The sequence below is a fragment of the Drechmeria coniospora genome, chromosome 03 (assembly GCF_001625195.1).
Source record: "Drechmeria coniospora strain ARSEF 6962 chromosome 03, whole genome shotgun sequence".
NCBI classification, from domain to species: domain Eukaryota; kingdom Fungi; phylum Ascomycota; class Sordariomycetes; order Hypocreales; family Ophiocordycipitaceae; genus Drechmeria; species Drechmeria coniospora.
In genome coordinates this window covers 1,009,659-1,030,513 of record NC_054391.1, presented here as the reverse complement: position 1 = coordinate 1,030,513, position 20,855 = coordinate 1,009,659, and the positions used below count along the sequence as shown (strand labels likewise).

Genomic DNA, 20,855 nt, shown 5'->3' with positions numbered 1-20,855 from the left:
TAGGTGTACTTACTGTAGGTGTAATTACTGGGTGTAATTACTGTAGGTGTATTTACAGTAGGTGTACTTGTAGGTGTACTTACTGTACTCTAGTTGCAAGGACATGCAATGCCATGTACGTATTGCAAGTACCTACGGAGTATTTCTCAGAGTGTATTACCCGTACTGTACGTACAGTACCTAGGTAAGTAGGTGCCTTGGTACAGAATTACAAGTACAGAAGTTCTGTAGAAGCCTGCTGGGTCCCCTGCAAAGCCTGCTATATCTGCTAGTCGCACGCATTAACCCGCTACCTACAAGTACATCAAGTACAGGTAGTTACAGGTAATAATACTCACTGTACTTACGGAGTACAGAGCAAGTAATTACACAAGTACATACAGTGCTGCACTTCACTTATTTCTTACTGTGCAACTACTTGCGCCGAAATCGGACTGCAGTGAGTGCTCGCTGACGCTCCGTGGTGAAGCCCAGGCCCGAGCCGAGGTTTTGCCCCTCTTGGACCCTGGACAATTAAATCTGTTGATTGGTACACTTGCCATCGTCTCTGCGTAGCCATATTTTCGTCCTTCGTCTTCAACGCACATTTCCAACCATACCCTCTTCCTCGTCCCGTCATCCCCGGCCTTTTCCTGCCTGCGGACAAACTTTTCTGGCCCGCAGCATACCATGCTGCCCAAGGAAGGAATCCCAAAACCCATCCGCGGCTTCCAATCCGTCCTCGAGCGTGACGTCTACCACATCGTCCGGAAGCTCGAGGCCGGCAACGACGACAAACCGTTCAAATCCGTCACCGTCGTCTACGACGCCATCAAACGGTCAAACTCGAGCCTCGGCCGGCAGAAGAAGCGCCCTCTCGAGGATGCCATCGACCGCGTTCTCCAGATCCGCAAGCAGGAGCGGCAGCAGGACCAGTCCGACGACTCCGAGGCCGCCATCGACGAGTTCGAGCCTACGAACCCCGGAGACGACAGGTTCCTGCTCAACCGCCAGCTGACGAAGCTGTGGAAGACGTCGTCCGCCTCCCCTCGGGACGCGAGCGAGCAGCCGGCCGTGAAAAAGCGTCGTATCCAGAGCGAGGACGACGACAGGCATGACCGACCGGCCGACGCCGACAACGGCCCGTCTGCCGGCACCGATGCCGCCGTCGGGCCGTCGAAGCAGGACAAGCCGCCGACGAAAAGGCCGCCCAAGTCGAGCCGGTTCCGAGTCGAGCAGCCCGACCGGCTGCGGAGGTTGGCCGGCATGGACGACGTGTACGGCAAGCTCCTGCGCCAAACCTGGCACATGCTGCGGCCGTCGGGCGTCGATGCGCAGGGCCACGGCCGCAAGACGACGGGAATCGTCCTGTCCGGACCCTCGGGCATCGGCAAGCGGACTCTTGTGCATAATCTGGCGGCGAGCAACCGTGTGCCTCTCGTCTCCTTGGACGCCTGCTTCGAAGACGCCGAGCGGATGGAGCGAAGCCTTTCGGAGGCCTTCGACGCCGCCATCAGCCTTTCGCCGAGCATCATCTTTCTCGACGACATCGACCAGTCCATGTCGGCCCATGGCTCCTCGAAGCACGGCGAGCACCACCAGCGTGCCGTGCGCATCTTCAAGCAGCAGATGGAGCGCATCGCCAAGAGCTCCCAGAAACGAGGCCACGTGCTCGCCATGGCGACGACGTCCAAGCTCGCCGACGTGGATCCTGACCTCCTCGCCTACGGCCTGTTCGAGGAGTCCGTGCCGCTCAGGGTGCCCGACTGCGCCGCCCGTCGCGATATCCTCGAGGCCGTCACGGAAGGCTCGCCGCTGTCCGAGGACGTGGATCTGACCGAGATCGCCAAGCTGACGCACGGATACGTCGGCGCCGACCTTGCCGCCATCACGAAGCTCGCCTGGGCCAGGGCCATGGAGCGGGAGCACGGCGCCGACTGCCCGTTCGACACCACCGCCGACATCCACGCCATGCTCCGACGACACCTCCAAGCGCCGGACCTGACGGTATTCCCGAACCTAGATTCGCACCAGGACGGCGCGCTCAAGGCCCTCGCCATAACCATGGACGACTTGAAAGCCGCCACGCGGCGCTTCACGCCCTCGCTGAGGAAGCAGGGCTTCACCGCCATACCGAGCGTCACCTGGGACCAGGTCGGTGCCATGGAGGTCGCTCGCAAGCAGCTGCAGATGTCCATCATCGGACCCATCAAGAACCCCGAGCTCTACCAGAAGTTTGGCCTCACGAAGCCCGCCGGCGTCGTGCTGTACGGACCTCCGGGCTGCGGCAAGACGCTGGTCGCCCAGGCCGTCGCGAGGGAGGCGCAGGCAAGCTTCATCCTCATCAACGGACCCGAGCTGCTGAACAAGTACGTCGGAGAGTCCGAGCGGGCCGTGAGGGAGCTGTTCCAGAGGGCTCGCTCGTCGAGGCCGTGCATCCTCTTCTTCGACGAGATCGACTCCATCGTGCCCCCGCGGAGCAGCTCGTCGACCGAGTCCGGCGCGCGCGTCGTCAACGCCCTCCTCACCGAGCTCGACGGCGCCCAGGACCGCAGCGGCATCTACGTCATCGGCACGACGAACCGCGTGGACATGATTGACGAGGCCATGCTCCGGCCCGGTCGCCTGAGCGTCCAGGTGCTCGTCGACCTTCCCACGCCCGCCGAGAGGGTCGAGATCCTCCGCGCCATCTACCGCACGAACCACAGCGAGGTGACCGAGGAGGCCCTCCAAAGCCTGGCCGCCGTGGCTCTCGACGCCCGCTGCACCAACTTTAGCGGCGCCGACCTCAACGGGCTGCACACCAAGGCGGCCGAGCATGCCGTCGAGAGGTGGCTGGCGACCGGAAGCGAGCCGCCCCTCGTCACCCAGGCGGACTGGGACCACGCGCTGGACAACACGTACGCGAGCGTGAAGAATCCTGCTTCCTACGGCAGCCTGGCGCTGCCCGAGCAACAGCGGCGGAAGCGTTGAGGCGGCGTCCCTGCCCAAGGCCTGCTGCTTGCATTTGATTTTGCATAGCGGAATGCGCGCAAGAACGTCACGCACATGGCGATGGATATGCATTCGTCGTGGTCTTTGATGTACAGTACGAGTATGCCAAGAATATGTACATGCCCATCGATGCTGCGTGCATGTGATTCTCCCATCTACAGCGCCACCCGAGTTCGAGGCAAGCTTCGTTCTGCATAGTCGTGCCAAGTCACGACTGCCATGCGATGCGGTCACCTCATCGGCCGCCGACGGAAGCCTGTGCAGTTGGTTGAAGAGGAGTTGTGAATGAGTACAAGCGGGCACTGATCGTGGCCCGCACTATTCTAGTTGATCTGGTCGGTCTATAGTACAATCGCCCACCTCCAGTCTATCACAAACACGTCACATCGTTACACACCGCAGGCTCGCGCCTTAAGCGGTAGACTGCTTGAGGAAGCTGTTGCTGCTGTTAGCAAACTCCTTTGCCCTTGCGGCGTCTCCGTCCGACGAAAGGGGGGGGGGGGGCTCGTGAACGTACGCAATCAGGTCGTTCCTGTCCTTTTCCTTCTTGAGGCCGCCAAAGGCCATCTTGGTGCCGGGGATGTACTTCTTGGGGTTCTCGAGGTACTCGAAGAGCGTCTTGTCGTCCCAGGTGATGCCCTTCTGCTTGTTGGCATCCGTGTAAGTGTAGCCTTCGACGGAGCCGGTCTTGCGGCCGAACAGGCCATACAGGGCAGGGCCAATCTTGTTGCCGCCGCCGGACTCGACGGTGTGGCACTGCGCGCAGCGCGTCTTGAAGAGGTTGGCACCCTTCTTGGCATCACCTGCTTGCGTTTGTCAGTTGAGGTCATTGCGTTGGTCAATGGGGTCGACGACGAAGCGGTGACTTTGACGCAGCTGCCTAGGAGCCCACCCGAGGAAAGAAGAACGATGACGACGACGACGTATACGGGAGAACGATGGTGAGATGTGCGGTTGGGGTCTGGACCGAGGGGGCGCGACTGCGGGTAAAAGACCCGAGGCAAATCCACCGTCAGCATCGGCGCAGCGCAACAGACCGCACGCGACGGTGCCGGTCCCAGACCCCATCGATCCGGCTCATGGCGCTCTCGCCTGTCCGTCGTCGTCATCGGCTTCCATTGCCAGGTGCGGGCCCAACGGCAGGCTGCTCGCCGATGCCATCACCGACCATCGCTTTTCGCCCATCGACCGTCATCTTGCAGTGGCAAAACGTACCGCCGGCCATGTTGACGGTTGTGAACGGAGAGAGAGGGGGTGAGAATGATGTGATGCAGGAGGAGCCTCAAGTAGTCGAGGTCTCTTTGGCGACGGAGTCGGTGGTGGAAAGTGGCAATTGGTATTGGATATATATTGATCGTCAGTTTTGATCAAGAACGGGGAAAATTTCAGGTCAAACAAACAGAGAGCTGCCACCGTTTCTATTAAATGGCCAGCATGCCCAGTGAGCAAGGGGGCTGAGCCACATGTGGCGACCAGCCTGGCCAATCAGCGTGCTGCAATTACAGAGTCAAGCCCGAAGGCAGCCTCGTCGACTCGGGAAAGCTCGGGAGCAATCGGGTGGAGTAGCCGAAGTAGGCAAAATGTCGGCAAAACCTCGCCTTCTTGCTGGAAGTACTACGGAGTACGGAGTAAGTACAGTATTAATAAGTAAGTATTATTAATACTTATTACTTACTCCGTACTTCTCCAAGAACTCCCTTGGCAGGACGAAGCAAAGAAAATGAGCTTAACTTGGTATCCATCGTGATCAGTTGCGTTCATCGGCCAGAGCTCGCCTCAAAAAATCAGCAGCACAGAGGCAATCATACTCGCGAGCACAACCGAGACGGCATTCATTGCCCTTCCCCAGGCCAACCATGGCGTCGAAAGCGGTGATTCCACGCTTTCTTCTCCCGCTGCAGGGCCCTCTCTGGCGTGGTGTGCGAATCCCACTCTCACAGAACATTCGCATCCGCTTTGCCTCGACCGACAAGGTGCAAAAGCCCATGGTGCTTGAGAAGCCGGCCAAGTTCAACCCGCCCTCGCACGGATCGAGGCTCAAGAAGCAATCGATGCCGAAGCACTACGGGCCTGATTTGACGGCAGCCGAGCTCGCCGCTCAGCACAAGCGGGACTATCCAGGATTAATGGCGCCGCAGGGGAGCTGGTCACATTGGTTCTGGCATAGCCGCCTCTTGCATACCTTCATTACGATGGTGCGGTTCCTCTTTCTTTCCGGTGCCGCCGGTGTCGTCTAGCCTGCAACGACCAGCTAACGTATTGAACCTGCAGGGGACCCTTCTGGCCATGGGCATATACACCTTTTTCATGAACTATGCCTACAATTCGCCCTTCAAAGACCTTGTGCCCCCCTTCTCGGACCTCTGGCATCAACCGGCCTACTTTTTCACGCAGTGGAAGAATGTGATCCTCATGCACGAAAAGGACAAGGGACTCAAGGCCGTCGAGCAGCGCACGCGCCACGTGGACGACGTCGCCAAACGGCGGTACTACATGAAGATGCACGGCATCGAGGCCAGGGACCCCATATCCATGGTGTTTGGCAAGGACGAGGGCAAGAAAGTGGTGGACGGTGGACCGGCGGCCGAGGGTGGTGAGCAGCGGTCCGAGGTGGAATCGGAAGAAAAGCCAGGGCAGAGGAAGAAGTGGTTTGGTATCTTGTAGAAATCATCAGACAGGCGACAGCCTCTGGGTCTGTCATAGCATCGGGTGCCGCCTCTATCCTCTCCCCCACCGGACGGGGTTGATGCCTCGCCGAATTCCCGCATCCGACGTAATTATGTCGTTTAGAGTAATTTTTTCCCCCTTTGGACGTCTCCGTCTCTACGTCAGCTCGACGGTTTCCAAGCTCTCGAGGACCTCGTGCGCGACCCCTCCCTTCTCCAGCACGGCCTGCGTGATTGCGTCGAGCACGGCGAACTTCATGCCTCCAAGGGGAGCCTTCCACAGACCTTCCTCGGCCGGACCGTTCGGGTTCTGGTTCGGCGTGGTCGTCGTCGGCGGCTTGCCGTTTGTCGCGACGTTTGCCGAGTTGGCAACGCCCGGCGGCGTCAGCCTCGATGGCGGGTCGATGGTTCGCATCGACATCAAGCGCAGGGTGCCGTCCGAATCGAAATGGCCAGCGCCCTCCTTCTTTTCCGTCCTAACCTCCGACACGGAGACGGCGAGTGCGGCGTCGGCGACGGCGAGCTCCTCCCTGGCGGGGTCGAAGAGGACGTTGTCTCCGACGGCGACGACGAGGAGAGTGATGGGAGGACGGGCACCCGCCGCGCTTCCCTCTCTCGGATACAGAAACGTCGACGCCTCCCAGTCGTCATCGAACATGGGGTCTTCGTCACCCTCCGATTTCAACCGCGGCAGCCTCGTCGCCAGCAGGGCGAGGTGTGTGGTGAGGGAGAGGAGAGGGAGAGGGTACGCGAGCGGGGGTGATATCAGCAGGATCTGGACGTTATCGAGTCAATATGACATCGGCGTCGGGCATGAGGCGGCGGAACTCACGTCGAGGTATAGCCTCCAATGGAAGCGCGAGTTGATGCGCAGCTTCTTCGCAAAGGCGCCGTCCGCCAGCAGGGCCTCGCGTATCATCTCGGCCAGAAAGACGGTCGAAGCTTCGTCGTCGCGCTGGCCGGGGATTTCCACCGTCATCTCGAGCCAATCGCCCCTCGCCGTCGACCTTTGGTCTTCACCGCTGCCACCATCATGCGGCTGATGATGCGTTTCGCTCGCCTCTGGGTTTTCGCCCAACAGCACCTGGGCCGTTTTTTCAATCTCTGCCTTGACACCCACGATGGCTTCCGTCCCGTCAGACAGGCAGACCCGCGCGCTGCCGTTGGTGCCCGGCAAGATGCCCGTCTCGGCCGTCAAGGGCCTGAACTGTGTCGGTGATCGACCATCGGGACGGATCGGCGGTTGCAAGGACAGGGAGCGGTGGAGGTAGGCGAGCTCGACGGGGGACAGAAGAGATTGCTGGCTCGCCATTGTCACCGCCAATGTCTGCGGATCGGGACCGTCGCAGAGGCAGGCGCAGCGAGCAAGAGTTGGGACGAGAGGCGTGACGGGGAAAGTTTTGTCGTGGTCAAGGTGGGGGCGCTTTGGGCTGGAGGAAGTTATTTGTAGGTTTAAGCTCATGGTCGGCATTCGTACTCAATGGTCCATACCAAGTAAACACCAACAACGATCGTCACCCATATCACACGTGCCTGCAACAGAAATAAAGAAATGAATAAAGAGTAAAGAGGTAAAGAAATAAAGAAATAAATAAGAAGAAGAAAGCAGTGCAAAGTCCAAATGGAGGTCAAAGGCCAGCGTTAGAGTACGCTGTTGGACATTTCGGATCACCACTCCATAAGGGACACCATTGGCGGCGAAAGAAGCCCGATTCAAGATTCCTATTCAACATGGCCGCAGACAGGATTCGGTTGTGAAACGCAACTCTCATCCCTCCTCCAACTCCTCGCTAGCTTCCGCAAGTGTATCCTTTCCAATATTTCCCATCGTGCCATGCAGAATGTGACGGTTCCATGCTGGAAAGAGGCCATCATCGACGGGATGAAGAGTCTATGCACAGGCAGTCGATGAGATCGGTTCCCACTGCCGCGACCAACTCTGCAACGGTAGCCTTGGCCGACGGGAAGTCTACGATCCCCTTCGACTCCCAACCGGCCAGGTCGCCCGTCTCATGCATCGGACCGTGACTCCACACCTTCAACGGGACGTGGTCCAGGTCGATTCGTTCCATGTCGGAAAGAGAAGGGATTCCGGGCATGTCGGACCGGAACAGTGAAATGTGCCCTTCGGCGTCCTCGTCCGCCGCGTCGTCGGCGTCCTCCCTTGATTCGTTGCAGGCCGGCTCGTCCGTGCCACTATCCATCACAGTCTGCCTCTCCAAGGAAAGGCTGACAAATCGTTTTCTGTCCAACAAGCGCAAGACGACCTCGTCCAAGGGATCCCAGCGTAGAGACTGCGGGTCGAGGATGAACTGTGGCGAGTAGTCAATCTTGTATCTCATCTTGGGGCAGTTGTGGATGTAGAATCCCGGGTACCACCAACGGTAGCCTTCCTCGACGGCGAGCGCAATCTCGTGCAGGGCTCCCAGCTTCCCCGGAGAATGCTTGTGGATGCTCTCGTGATATAGAAAGTAGACGGAGCTGACGCAGTCCGGCAAGAGGTCGAGAACGCCTATGGCGACCAGATTGCCGTCGATCCGGTAGCATTGATGGTACGAACCAAGTCGACGGCGGCGGCCATCCGCCATGACCATGGTTTCCCGTCGCACAGGCGAGTTGCACAGAAACCGCTCGAAGCAGCGCCGGGCTCTGTCCTCTGGCTCTTCATGGTGCACCACTTTCTGGTAGTTGTCGTACACTTGATACTTTTCCTCGCTAAAGGAGTCTTCCTCGAGGGTGACGACCAGTCGGTGCGCCGGCTCCGGTGGTGTTTTCAAGTTGGCATATTCGGCCTCGTGAATGCGATCGACGAGGCAGAACTCATTATCTCGTCGCTTGGCTTCTTGCCGTGTTCTTGGATACCGCTTGGCAGCCTCGTGGCTGTATGAATCCCCAATGATGAATTTGTTGAATCGATTGAGAGCCTGCCGCTGATCCCTGGATGGCTTAAATTGATGCGAGTCCAGACGAATGGTGTAATGCGGACAGCAGGCCTGCCGCTGATTGGGGCGATACAACAGAGTCCCGGAGCGGCGCCAGCACCGGTCCAGCAGCGTCTGATAAAACCTTGGACTGAGGGAGGTTGCCGTTGCATAGTACGAAAATCCTTGTGGGCAAAGTTAGGAACGCGGTCGCATGCCACAATGATCCATCTTCCTCGGCCATGCCTGGCACCTTGATCATCATCATGATACAGAGCGTCGGGGTGGGAGTTGTGCTGCCGAGGACAGAACATGGGGAAGGCGAGCAGGGAGGGAGTGGCGGGGAGTCGGGGGCAAGGAACACGCACGCTTTGAAAAACTTGCGTCTTTGTTGCCACAATAACCACACCTTGAAGAGTTGGCGTACCCTGCAGCATCCTCGTTAGCTTGTGCTGGCCATGACTGGTGATGGACGAGGCACGCAGTGATTTTGTCGGCTTTGGCCACGAAGCACCGAGCAGGCATACACCTGAGACGAAGCAGGTATATGGATATATATAGACGTAGATATACCAAGAAACTTGGCTGCACTGGCAAGTTGAGGCCGGACGTTTCAGAGACCGGTGGTGATTCTCTTGTCGTTGATGAGAACAATGTGGAAGCGAGCCAAGGTTGGAACAATGAACAACAAGAGGTATCAACTCGAGCCACTGTCCCGAAAACCATTCCACAACGTTGGGAAAGTACGAATGCCAAGGGACCCGTCACGAATGGCCTGCTCGTGCGATCCTTGGTGCACACGGGTGACACGACTGGACGCCTCCGCCTCCGCCATCGGCGGGTTGCAAGAGCCAACAAACCGTGCGGGAGTCGACACGTGGGGGGTTTCTGGCAAGCAGGGGTAGATTGAGAAAGGTTTCCTGAACGCACCTATTGGAGAAAGAAACTCGTAGTTGGACGAGATGCTGTCAGGGGTCCGCAAAGCACTTGACTTCATCGTCGACCTCGAGTCGTTCCGTCCTTGATCGGGAGGATGCTCGGCTCTCCGACAGCCTGCGACCCACCCGACAACAAAGACTCTGTATAAAAAGAGATGTAGATTCGTGGACTCGGCCGGCTCTGCACTGACAGTCAGCGTCATGGTATCCTGAGCCTGCATCGTATTCAGTGCCACCATCATGGGGGGCGGTAGCATCGAGTTGGTGACGACAGAGGATGAAATAAGTTTCTTACATTTCAATATTCTATCCGCCGCACGTACAGGGCAAGCGGAGAGGCTAATCCTTCAAATATTTGGACTTTGTAGAAGAAAGGCGAGAGGTACAGCGCAAGACGACGAGGACGAAAGGTCGATGTCATTGAGCTCTCCAGAGCTCTGGTGTAATTACGACATAATTGGTGCACATGAACGGTGTACAGAATGATAGGTTAGTGCGGGGCGCGGGGCGGTGTCGGGCCAATTGTTCGGAACGTAAATAAACCGTCCCGAAGGGAATGTTCCCCTTTGTACTCGGTACTCCATGGGCAGGTGTCGGAACGAAGTCGGACTCGGGGCTGCTGCAACAGGCCTCCTACGTTGTGACATGATGAGTCAATCGTACTACAAGTAGGTACTATAACAAGGCACATGTACACACAAGTACGGAGCACAGTAAGTAATTACAGCATGGTGTACCTACAGGGTACTGCGCACCTACTACTACTTGTACTGTCATATACTTACAAGTCCTTGCAAGAAGTACTGTAGTTGTACTCCGTACTGTAGTTGTAGTCAACAGGAACCTGCCCCTCCTATAATGCAGATTCTACCATGCTTAGGTACCTAGTACGGAGTATGATATGAACCATATTAGGCGCAACGGTGTACATGTACAGTACTTTCAAGTACATGTTCAACGCCCGCATCTACTGTACTTGTACTCCCTATGTCATCATACTCATCGAACCACCTATTCATCATGGCATGTGGCCTGAAATGCAGCATCATGACATTTTGGTTCCAGTCCATTCAGGAAGCACGCAGTGCGAAAATGCAGTCCAACCATTTTCCAATTTCAACCACGTTTCAATACTCAGGCGCTGACAATCCCCGCCGTTGTGACCGACCATCTGTATAGTTCTGGAGGGGTTTGCAGCCTCAAGCAATGCAAATACCTTGGGCAAGTGTTCCTCTGCTCCATGACACCGTTCTCCTCTGACATCTTTGGCCCCGCATCTTCCTCGACACTCTACGCGTGCATACGGGCTGCATGCGGGCAGCATACGGGCCACCGCACGGCACTCACATGATTCGTCGACCATGCCGGGAGAGATCGACTGGGATACAAGGACGAGTCGGATCACCTTGCTCCTCGACGAGCTGCGCTGATGGCTGCCGGTGCGGCGGACCGTGGTCATTGGTGGCATGGCCAGAGCTGTCTTTCGGCGGTGAACAAATTCCGAGTGCCCTGCCGAGCTGCCGCCCGAGCCGCCGTTGGCCCATGGGGCCGGCTGGGAGGCGAATGACGGTGATGGTGATGCCGGTGACGACGACGATCCGTCCACTTGAAGGGGCCTTGGAGCTGTTTGCTTCCCTTTGGCCATGCTCTGCCGCTGTTGCCCGCTGCAGCCGAAGCGGATGCCGTCAATACTACCACTGGTATTTCTGGTGCCTTGTCACCATCCGCCAGCACCCCAGCACCCTCCAGCCTGGTACTCTAAAGGTGGCTGGCGACTTTTCACCTGCCCTCGTACCAGATGCCTGCCATGCATCATTCTGAAGCACATGCAGCATAGATAGACAGGCAGTGCCGTCCGTGGCGACATCGATGTTCGAATGCACAGCTGCGGTTCTCCATGAAGACGAGATATAGTTTGTGGCGACTGGGCATACGGATGCTGGCGTGATGGTTGTGCGCTGGCATTCGAGGTGCTGGGGAGATATGTTTAGGCTTTACTGCAGGTGAAGTGCCTACTGCCTACCTACCTACCTAGTAGTACTCCGTAGGTAGTTAGTAGTTGGCAAGTCAAACGAGGATAACTGCACTTGCTCGCATGGGGTACGGAGTAGCCGTTGTCGGAGGCAGGCCAGTACTAAACGTGCCCAGGACAGTACCTAAAGCTCACTTGGAGCAGCAAGTGTCGACTGCTGAGCTCGTCTTCTCAGTGCGGTACCCCGCGGACAGCCGCCTCCTCCTCCCTACGATATCAGGTACCGGGACTGCGGCGGTAGGGACTCGACGTCCGTGACACTCATTGCTTACCAGCAGTGGGCGTGGTACCAAGGCACTACATGTAGCATCGTAGAACGTGGAAGAAATACGACGACCCCGGGAAGATGCACTACCTGTAGCATCGTAGAACGTGGAAGAAATACGACGAACCTGGGAAGAAAAGAGTCCAGCCCGCCGCCCATAACCCCCCTCCATCCACCCCCACCACTACCACCACCACCGTCGATCGAGTCAATGAGGGGTCGCCCAGTTCTGAAGAGCAGCAAGCTCAGGCAAGCCCACGTTCCTTGATACCCTCCGAGGTCCCACCAACGTTCCATTGTATCGCCAAGCCGTCACGACAAGCGGCTATCGTCAGTGTCACCCTCGTCCTGAATCCTGCTGCCCGTCCTTGCCGCTGTCCGCCGTAGGTGGGGTGTGCGTGCGGGATTCATTCATGGCGAGGACATTCCCAGGTGGACATTTACAGGTGAGTGAGCCCCACCATCGACGAGTGCGTGTGCGAGTGCAGTGCGTACTCCGTACTTACGGCGTACACCTACAATTATTTAGGCCTCGCTGGCCACTATGACCGTGCTGCACTTGCACATAGTAGTTGTGTGCATACAGAGTACGGCACTCCTACGTGTACTCGTACTCGCACCGGACTGAACACTACCTAGTACTCAAAAATGCTGCTCAGATGTACTTGTGCTGTACCCCGTACCTGGTCACCATTCCCTGCCTAGTGCTGAGTGGTACATGGACGTAGGTGGCAAGCACTACGATGGCAGTGGTACCGAATACCGTGCCGCACAAGTACTCTACTTCGACCGCAAGTACTTTCAGGTACGCAGTAACCGTGCAGAGCAGTAGCACGGTATTCATTCCCACACGGCACGGCACAGCAACGGTGGTAGCCCTCGAGCTGCACCACCACGTCCATTCTTTCCTTTCACACCCGTCGGTCAAACTTCATCCTCCTCCGTATTCCGGGCCCTGCCCCCGGCCTCTCTGCTTCGTCTACTCCCTTGTCCTGCCATCACTCGACATCAACGGACCTAGAAGACCTCGATAATGCATCTCAACACTCTTTGATCCGCCCCGCCGCATCGCCGCAGAACGCTCCTCGATCGGGAGCCGGTGAGATTTGCAGCGCCGAAAGCAAGCCCTCAACTCGACCCATCCTCAAGCCCGAGCTTGTCTCCGCGCCCGCCAACTTCGCTCGTCGGCCCGTCCGGCTCGGTCGACTGCACCCACGCCCGAAAACATGTCGTTGCCGGCCTCGGCAGGCTCCGGTGATCCGTCGATGCAGTCTCGCACTGGCAGGAGCAAGCAGCGTGAGTCTTCTGCGTCTCGGCCGACGTCGAGTCCATGACCTCGGAGCCCATTGGCTGCTCGCTCTCCCCTCACGCCCGCACTTCCTCTCTTCGCCAAAGGCAAACGACGGCCGCTCGTGACTGACGCACCCCTTTTCCTCCCGCGCAGGCTACAACTCCAAGGGAGAGCGACTCGTCGCCGGCGTCGTGCCCCTCAGCTCCGATCTCAACCACGTTCTCTTGATACAGTCGACTCGCCGCAAGGGCTGGGTCCTGCCCAAGGGTGGATGGGAGGATGATGAGTCGTGCCAGGAGGCCGCCACCCGTGAGGCTTGGGAGGAGGCCGGCATCACCATCAGCATCGACTACGACCTGGGCACCATCGACGAGAAACGGCCGCCCAAGTCGTCCAAGGACCGCTCTCGCTACTCCTTCTTCCAGGCCACCGTCCTGAGCGAGGTGGAGGACTGGCCCGAGAAGCACAAGCGGGAGCGCCAGTGGTTCACCTACACCCAAGCGCTGGAGGAGCTGTCGGCAAGACCGGAGCTTCAGGAAGCCCTGCGACGCTCGACCATGAATCAGTAGTGGCCTACTGCCGGCAATGGCGCCCCCCGCCTCGTTTCCGAGTGTCACGTTCCGGCGCGCCGGTGCATGCCCAAACGGCACATCCCTACCCCGCGCTCGCATCGGTCGACTTCGAGCATGGGATCGCCTCGCCCGCCGGCGACTTGCTCCTTTATCGTTGTTCGCTCGTTTCCTTCCCCATGTTCTTCTCGTTGCCCCCGTCGAACATGCGGCTTGCACCGCCACAAACGACACTGTAGGCCGGAGACGCAATGGTGGATGGAAGCCGAGGGGACTTGCGACGCACAGCTTTCGCCGAGCACGTGGTGCAGGATTCAACCAAGAGCCGAGAAAACCATGAGGGCCAGAGGCAGAATGGCGCCAGGAGCTGCCCTTTTATTCTGCCAATCGAGGAGGCACTGCTTGCTTGGTAACCAAACCGTTCCATAATCAGTACGGAGAGATTTCAGGCCACGGGCTCGCCGTCCCTGCGTGTACATTGCGTGTACATGTATGAAAGCAGCATGACCGTCAAGAATAGAGTGTAGACTGCATCGTTGGATCAGAGTCAGCAGTCGGCCAGCGCGTACGAACCGCACTCGTCTACGCATCGCTTATGGTATATAGAATTATATCCCTCACAGATGTTCCTCGGAGCCCTCTTGTCTTTTTGATGGACCAAAAATGGATGCCGTCGTTCACGTACAGGTAATGACATGCAATTACTTCCGGTACAGGTAGAACTCGGACAACATTAATATACAGTACAACAAGTATGGTGTATTATTACTTGCTACGACACATAAGTATACTGTAAGTACGGAGATACAGCACTTACTGTACTTACCCACAGCACTTACACCCCCACTGTAGGTGTACGAAGGTACTTGGTATATGTACTCCCTACATGTACAGTAAGTAATATCACGTATTTCCCGATTTGCGGATGTGCAAGTCCGGCTATCCGCAGGCAATCGGAAAATCACGTGCTTCTTATCGATAACGAGCACATCTCCCATGCCTCTCCTAAGCGCAACATCGAGACCCATTCACCATATCAAACGTGTAAACAGCCCCCGGCGTCCCTCTTCCGCGACGCATCTCCCCACGTCGAAGCGTGGTCATGTGAAGGGGCGATTCGAAGCCCGATTCATGGAACCAGCTCGGCACGACACAATCTCCTCATCAGCAACCCCCTGACATGGTTGACATGGACAGCCTATCCATTTCCGATGCCCCTCCCCGCGGCCCGCCCCAGCCGTCCCCTCAGCTACCGCCGCAGATGTTCACGACGGCCGCCCAACTATTAGACCTGACGGACAGTGAGTCTCGGAAGATTCACTGCACAGGCCGATGATGGCCCCGGGTGATGCTGACCCGAGGAACAGAAAAGCTCATGGTTGTTTTGCGCGACGGGCGGAAGCTGGTTGGCATCCTGAGAAGCTGGGACCAGTTCGGTATTGCCCCTGGCGCGAGGCGTGGAGTCGGGCATGACGCGAGGAACGGGCTAATGCCTTCGTAGCCAACCTCATTCTCCAATCCACGATAGAACGGATATTCGCCCCCGTGTCGGACAGCGACGGCTCCGAACCGCCCAAGGGGTACTACGCAGACATAGCACACGGTATATTCCTCGTCCGAGGCGAAAACGTGCTGCTGTTGGGCGAGATTGATCTGGACAAGGACGACGATGCACCCCCTGGATTCGAGCTCGCCGACTTGGAGGAGGTGAAAATGCTTGCGGAAAAGAAAAAGGCCGCGGACAAGATCAAGGAGAAGGCGCGGCTGAAGAAGCTTGCCAAGATCGGATTCGAGGGCGAAAATCTGGGAGACAGTGGCTTTTGAAGGCTCGCAAACGACATTTCCACGAGAAAGGAACTCGGCGGCGCAAATCGCCATGAAATGTAGCGGCCGTCGCTATTTTGTCGCAGCCCCCGTAGCCAAGGCTCGGGCTCGGATGGCGGAATGCTGTTCCAGGTGCCCCCGGGGTCTAGAACCCAGTCATGGCGCTCGCGGCCTGCCATGATCCGGCCGAATGCGGGCCACAAGTCACAGCTCACTTGGTTGGACGAACAATGAGGAACAAAGCAGGGATATTGTCTGCGGCATAAAGTGGTGCATCGGGAGGAGGATGCTTTCATGTACTTTCCTTGGTGCCAGGCTCAAGAATACAGCGGTGAAAACAAAGATGGAGTAGAGATTTCGCGAGCTCACGACGGCGTGCATTTCTCCCGAGGCTCAGGGCGAGCTCCCTCGAGCCTGCTGCTCGTCCACCGACGGACTCTGCCTCCTCGGCTTCACCTGCATCGTCGTTGTCGGAGATTTTGAAACATCGGAATCGGGGTATCATTAGGGTCTTTCATGCCACCCAGGAGCCAGTCGGTCAGGCCGACAAACTTGGCGCCCACGCCTCTCTCCCAGTCGCCGCCTTCCTGGGCCTTTTCGATGGTATGGGTCAGGATGCGGCCGTCGGCGTCAAAGTCGAATATGAAGAGGCCCGTAAAGGCCTTGTTGGCGTCGACGCCCCCGCCCCGCCACAGCGCCCTCGCGATCCCTCCGGGTTCGGGCGGACCTCCCATCGGTTTCCTCTTCTCGCACCAGCGGACGACGAGCTGCTCGGGCATGGCGCCGGCTCGTCGGGGTAAGAATGTGAGGGGCTCCGAGGTCATGCGCTCGGCGAGGATCTCGAGCCGGACGTTGCCGATGATGGGGACGCGGTTCCAAGCAATAGGCGACGTCCACAGGGCAGCCGTGTAGGCGACACGGCCGGAGACGGTGGGGAGGTGGGGATGGGTGGTGGGAAATAGGTTGAGGGAGATGTTGGGCGCGAGAATCTGCTGCGGCAACGGGGATTGCAGCAGCGTCGGCATGCGTTCTTGGAGAATCCTCAGAGCTAGAACGCTACCCATCAGCATTCGTTCCGCCATGAAGTGGCATGGAAAGAGGAGAGATGAGCTTACTTTTGCCGAGCTTTGCCTTGTTCGGATCTGGACTCTGCTCCCTCCTGCCGCCGGCGCAGCGAACGGCAGTGGTGTCGAAGCAAGGCGTCGCCAATCCGTCTCGAGCCGGCCAAAGGGATCGTTGAAGGGACAAGTCCAAGACTCGACGAGTATGCGACAAGGCACGGCTAGCAACAGCACGAACGGGGTCGATGGTAGGATGGCATGTTCGCCATTGTCTGCCACTTCGCCATTGTCTGCCAGAGCTCCTCCTCCAAGCACCTTGTGGCAGAGTGGCCATGGAGAGGGTAGGGGAACCAACGAGTCCCTCTCCCTCTCAGGAACGAGGAAATGCAATGTGTGGAATTGTTCTGGAGGAGCAAACAAAAGACGGGGAGAGCGGAACGAGGTTCTCGAGCTTCGCTGTCGCTGCGTTTGTTGGAAGTGGTGTTGCAATGACGCTGTACGACCGCTCGATGTCCAAATCTTTATTAATCCGAGATCCGGAAAGGACGTTGACGGAGAAGTACTGCAAGTAGGTAATTGCAGTACTTGAAACCATGGCCGGAGTACTTGTACTGTACTCCAAACATGTACTCCATACATGTGCTCCAACCATGTACTGTACATGTACTGTACATGTACTCTTGCAGCTCCCTGTAAGTATTGGTTGTATGTGCCTATCGCCCTCTGGAACGCGTACCGAGTTGTAGGCCTTCCAAGCACTAGAGTTGGAGCGCGGAGTACTTGTTCGCTAGCACATGTACTTGTGAATGCCCTGCCTGCGAGTACAGCACTTGTACGGCAACTCGTAACTTTGCAGTAGGTGTACATGAAAGTACTTGTAGGTTGGTATTGGCAGATTGATTTACCGTTGTGGTGGGTCGCCGACGGCAGGAGAACCGCGTGCTGCGGCTCCACTTCTCCGGGTTTTCAGCGAATCCTAGCGCTTCGATGCGAGTGATGCTGTCTTGATGAGTGGGGCAAGGGGTTACGATAACGAACCTCGTATTTCACAAATGCACAGCTGTTAAGAAGTAATTACAGAGTATTTCATCCTGCATGTATTACTTACAGTACTTACAGTACATCTTGTCGTTGGACTCGGTCGGCCTGCAAGCAATATTTCGCTTCATATGCCCTTGGTTTCTCATACACCCTCGTCTTCTTCTCGGCCTATCCACTGCAACACGGTCGCCATGGACATCGAGGCTGGCTTCTTCCGCTTGCCTCGCGCTCTGGTGCGTTTCTTGGAATGAGTCGGCTGCGAAACCGGGGGTCGAGTGGATCGATCAACCCGCTCGACGATGGGAGATGGCGCTGTTGGCAAGCCGCATGACGAAAATAGATGCCTGTACAGCTACAAGTAAGTAATTATACCCCTGGGATTTTTTCGGCAGCGGTGCTAGTACTGTAGGTAAGTACTTACCGTACAACAAGTGCTCGTGCTGGTGGAGGAGCCTACCCTTCTCCATCATCCCCATCGTTTCTTCACTCGTTTGATCTTTGCCACTTCCTCGCAGCCCTTTCGGCTGGCTCAGGCCATTGCTGTCCAGGCGATGCGATGGAGACCCCGTTCCTGGCTTGAGGTTGACGTCGGGAAGCGAAGAGGTGACTGATGACCGGTCGATGAGCAGTCGGGGGCAGAAAGACGACACATGACGGGCCGATATCGATGCAGGACCACGTTCAATGACGGGTCGAACCCTGCTGCCGTGGCGATGCGGCTACGGGTTGGTGACGCCAGCGGTACGTCCGTCTTGCAATTCGTCCGTCTTGCATTTCGTCCGTCTTGCATTTCGCCGGGTCATGAGCGTTCGCCAGGCAAGATCGTGGCAACCGGGGCCGTGAGAGGAGAGAACGAGTTCGACGACGTCTTTTCGTCCAGTGAGTCCGGCTTGGGCAAGCACATGCTCGTGATGGCGGGACTATCTGGACAGCGGCGGCGTCATTCTGCGGTCCGAAGAGTCGATATTGTCGTCGACGGTTGAGCGGTGCGGAGTTCAAAGGCCAGTTCGAGCATGCCGGTGCCGTGACGTGTGCTCGAACCGATGGTGACTCCTCCCTTGCCGCCGGGTGACCACCTCCTAGGCAGCATAGGGGCGTGACAGAGGCCGACGGTGCAGGCCGAAATCGATGCTCAGCCGAAGCCGGCAGTGGTCACATGCGGCTTGCTGGTCAGCTCTCTCGTCGCCGGTGATGGACGGCACGCACGAACAGCGAGCCCCGACGAGTGTGACCGGTGGCGAAGCAGCTTCTACTTCGAGGGGATGGCGAAGCAGCTTCTGCCTCGAGGGCGGCAGGCAGGGCATGATTGCTGGCATCTCTCTCTTCTGGTACCTCCCAGACGAGTCTCGCTCCCCGCACTGTGCTGCGACTGCTGGCTGCAGGTCTCGTGCGAGGCTGTGCACTTCCTCGCAGGTACCGCCGAGGTACTATTACCACTGAGGGCGGGCACTGATGGCCTTTGGTGCACTGTAGACCAGCCTGTACTGGCGTCATGTGCTGCCGTCTCATTGCTCATCCGAGAAAAAGGCACAGAGCAGGGGGAAAAGGCGATGCAGCGATAGCAGGACAGGTACAGTACAGTACACTGCCGTGCAACCCATCATTCACTCGCGCTCCCTCGCTCCCTCGCTCACTGGCATGGGTTGGGACGCCCACCCTCGCTGGCATCCCAAGACAGACTGACTGCTGGCCCGCGGCGCGCCCCCGCTTGACAGTGGCAGTGGGCCGACGGCGCACGGTGGACGCCGAACGCTGCCACCCTCCAGGCTCCTCCTGCCCTGCACTGTCGTCGTCGCCAAGCTGACACGCACGTGACCCCGTCCAGCCGCCGTCCCTCACCACCCCTACCGCCCCTACCACCGCCACTCCCAAACGGCGACGTGCCTTTCCTGAGGCACTCACCCTCTCACTTCACTCATCCATCCATCCATCCATCCATCCTCCCATCCATCATCCATCCATCACCTCCGCAGCCACCCGACGCTCCTTCGGCCTTGCAGCCCGCCACCATCATCGAGACTGCTTGCCTCGTCGCTCCTCCAGCGCCGGCTGCTTTTCGACTCGCCACCAAACTCCCAACGCGCTCGTGTTGCCGCCGCCAACATGAACCCTGAGTGGTAGGCGGCCTCTGGCATCCGTTGCCGCACGCTTCGTCTTGCCCCGTGGAGCCGATGCTGACCCGACCGCTGCCAGAGTGCCTCCCATCTTCCCGTGCCGACATCTGCGAGCAACGAAAAGCAACGACGACGACGATGACGACGACGACGACGACGACGACCCCATTCTCCACTCCCGGAGAAACGCCCGCAAACGAACCGCCGCTTGCTGACCAGCCGACCGTAGATACGACTACCTTTTCAAGTTGCTCCTCATCGGTGATTCCGGTGTCGGCAAGTCCTGCTTGCTGCTGCGATTCGCCGACGACACCTACACCGAATCGTACATATCCACCATCGGCGTCGACTTTGTACGTCCCCGCCCTCCGCCCTCCGCACGCCTGCCTGCATGGACGGCCCATCCGCCCGGCCGTCTGGCTGCGTGAACATCCAGGACTCCTAGCTGACGCTTCGCAGAAAATCCGAACAATAGAGCTCGACGGGAAGACGGTCAAGCTTCAGATTGTGAGTACCCCTCTCCGTCCACGGTGCCGCCGGGCGCCCACCTCCCTGCCCACGGCTAATCCTTGCTCGCTGCAGTGGGATACGGCCGGCCAGGAGCGATTCCGAACCATCACCTCGTCCTACTACCGCGGCGCCCACGGCATCTGCGTCGTCTACGATGTCACCGACATGGATTCCTTCAACAACGTGAAGCAGTGGCTCCAGGAAATCGACCGATACGCCACCGAGGGCGTCAACAAGCTCCTCGTCGGCAACAAGAGCGACATGTCGGACAAGAAGGTCGTCGAGTACACAGTTGCCAAGGTGAGCCTCGATTCCCACGTTCGGCCTCGCATCCCGCCTGCGTCGCGTGGCCTTCCCGCCTTGTCCTCCTTGACCGGCTCGCCCTGTTGGGGCGCCAGATTTCCTCGCACCGACGTGCTGACGCAATCTGAAGGAATTCGCCGACAGCCTGGGGATCCCGTTCCTCGAGACATCAGCCAAGAATGCTAGCAACGTCGAGCAGGCCTTCCTGACCATGGCTCGACAAATCAAGGAACGCATGGGCACCACCACGGCCAACAACACGAAGCCTAGCGTCCAGGTCGGTCAAGGCCAGGGTGTTGGTTCTTCAGCCAACAACAGCTGCTGCTAATCGTGCCGCTCGGCCGTGG

The 20,855-nt window shown here is 58.1% G+C and overlaps 9 protein-coding genes across 9 annotated transcripts; 5 read left to right on the top strand and 4 right to left on the bottom strand.

The window, feature by feature from the left end:
- Window positions 1-669: 669 nt before the first annotated feature.
- Window positions 670-2,952, top strand: DCS_06151 (ribosome biogenesis ATPase RIX7; the record flags this gene model as incomplete). The annotated part of the gene is made up of 1 exon (XM_040803442.1): window positions 670-2,952. The coding sequence occupies one exon, from the start codon at window positions 670-672 to the stop codon at window positions 2,950-2,952; it is 2,283 nt and encodes a 760-aa protein (XP_040653546.1).
- Window positions 2,953-3,384: 432 nt separating this feature from the next.
- On the bottom strand, window positions 3,385-4,198 carry DCS_06150 (cytochrome c; the record flags this gene model as incomplete). The annotated part of the gene is made up of 3 exons (XM_040803441.1): window positions 3,385-3,439; window positions 3,491-3,776; window positions 4,189-4,198. 3 exons carry the CDS (start codon window positions 4,196-4,198, stop codon window positions 3,385-3,387), a joined length of 351 nt encoding a protein of 116 aa, XP_040653545.1.
- A 631-nt stretch (window positions 4,199-4,829) lies between these two features.
- DCS_06149 (uncharacterized protein) lies at window positions 4,830-5,637 on the top strand (the record flags this gene model as incomplete). Its single annotated transcript, XM_040803440.1, has 2 exons — window positions 4,830-5,168; window positions 5,245-5,637. The coding sequence occupies 2 exons, from the start codon at window positions 4,830-4,832 to the stop codon at window positions 5,635-5,637; spliced, it is 732 nt and encodes a 243-aa protein (XP_040653544.1).
- Window positions 5,638-5,796: 159 nt separating this feature from the next.
- Window positions 5,797-8,825, bottom strand: DCS_06148 (arginine-tRNA-protein transferase 1; the record flags this gene model as incomplete). The annotated part of the gene is made up of 4 exons (XM_040803439.1): window positions 5,797-6,414; window positions 6,472-7,069; window positions 7,539-8,576; window positions 8,626-8,825. 4 exons carry the CDS (start codon window positions 8,823-8,825, stop codon window positions 5,797-5,799), a joined length of 2,454 nt encoding a protein of 817 aa, XP_040653543.1.
- Window positions 8,826-10,841: 2,016 nt separating this feature from the next.
- DCS_06147 (uncharacterized protein) lies at window positions 10,842-11,042 on the bottom strand (the record flags this gene model as incomplete). Its single annotated transcript, XM_040803438.1, has 1 exon — window positions 10,842-11,042. One exon carries the CDS (start codon window positions 11,040-11,042, stop codon window positions 10,842-10,844), a length of 201 nt encoding a protein of 66 aa, XP_040653542.1.
- A 1,979-nt stretch (window positions 11,043-13,021) lies between these two features.
- On the top strand, window positions 13,022-13,655 carry DCS_06146 (nudix/MutT family protein; the record flags this gene model as incomplete). Its single annotated transcript, XM_040803437.1, has 2 exons — window positions 13,022-13,091; window positions 13,240-13,655. 2 exons carry the CDS (start codon window positions 13,022-13,024, stop codon window positions 13,653-13,655), a joined length of 486 nt encoding a protein of 161 aa, XP_040653541.1.
- A 1,180-nt stretch (window positions 13,656-14,835) lies between these two features.
- On the top strand, window positions 14,836-15,479 carry DCS_06145 (uncharacterized protein; the record flags this gene model as incomplete). Its single annotated transcript, XM_040803436.1, has 3 exons — window positions 14,836-14,956; window positions 15,023-15,091; window positions 15,157-15,479. 3 exons carry the CDS (start codon window positions 14,836-14,838, stop codon window positions 15,477-15,479), a joined length of 513 nt encoding a protein of 170 aa, XP_040653540.1.
- Window positions 15,480-15,931: 452 nt separating this feature from the next.
- Window positions 15,932-16,874, bottom strand: DCS_06144 (uncharacterized protein; the record flags this gene model as incomplete). The annotated part of the gene is made up of 2 exons (XM_040803435.1): window positions 15,932-16,527; window positions 16,595-16,874. 2 exons carry the CDS (start codon window positions 16,872-16,874, stop codon window positions 15,932-15,934), a joined length of 876 nt encoding a protein of 291 aa, XP_040653539.1.
- Window positions 16,875-19,833: 2,959 nt separating this feature from the next.
- On the top strand, window positions 19,834-20,694 carry DCS_06143 (GTP-binding protein ypt1; the record flags this gene model as incomplete). Its single annotated transcript, XM_040803434.1, has 1 exon — window positions 19,834-20,694. One exon carries the CDS (start codon window positions 19,834-19,836, stop codon window positions 20,692-20,694), a length of 861 nt encoding a protein of 286 aa, XP_040653538.1.
- Between the last annotated feature and the right edge of the window lie 161 nt (window positions 20,695-20,855).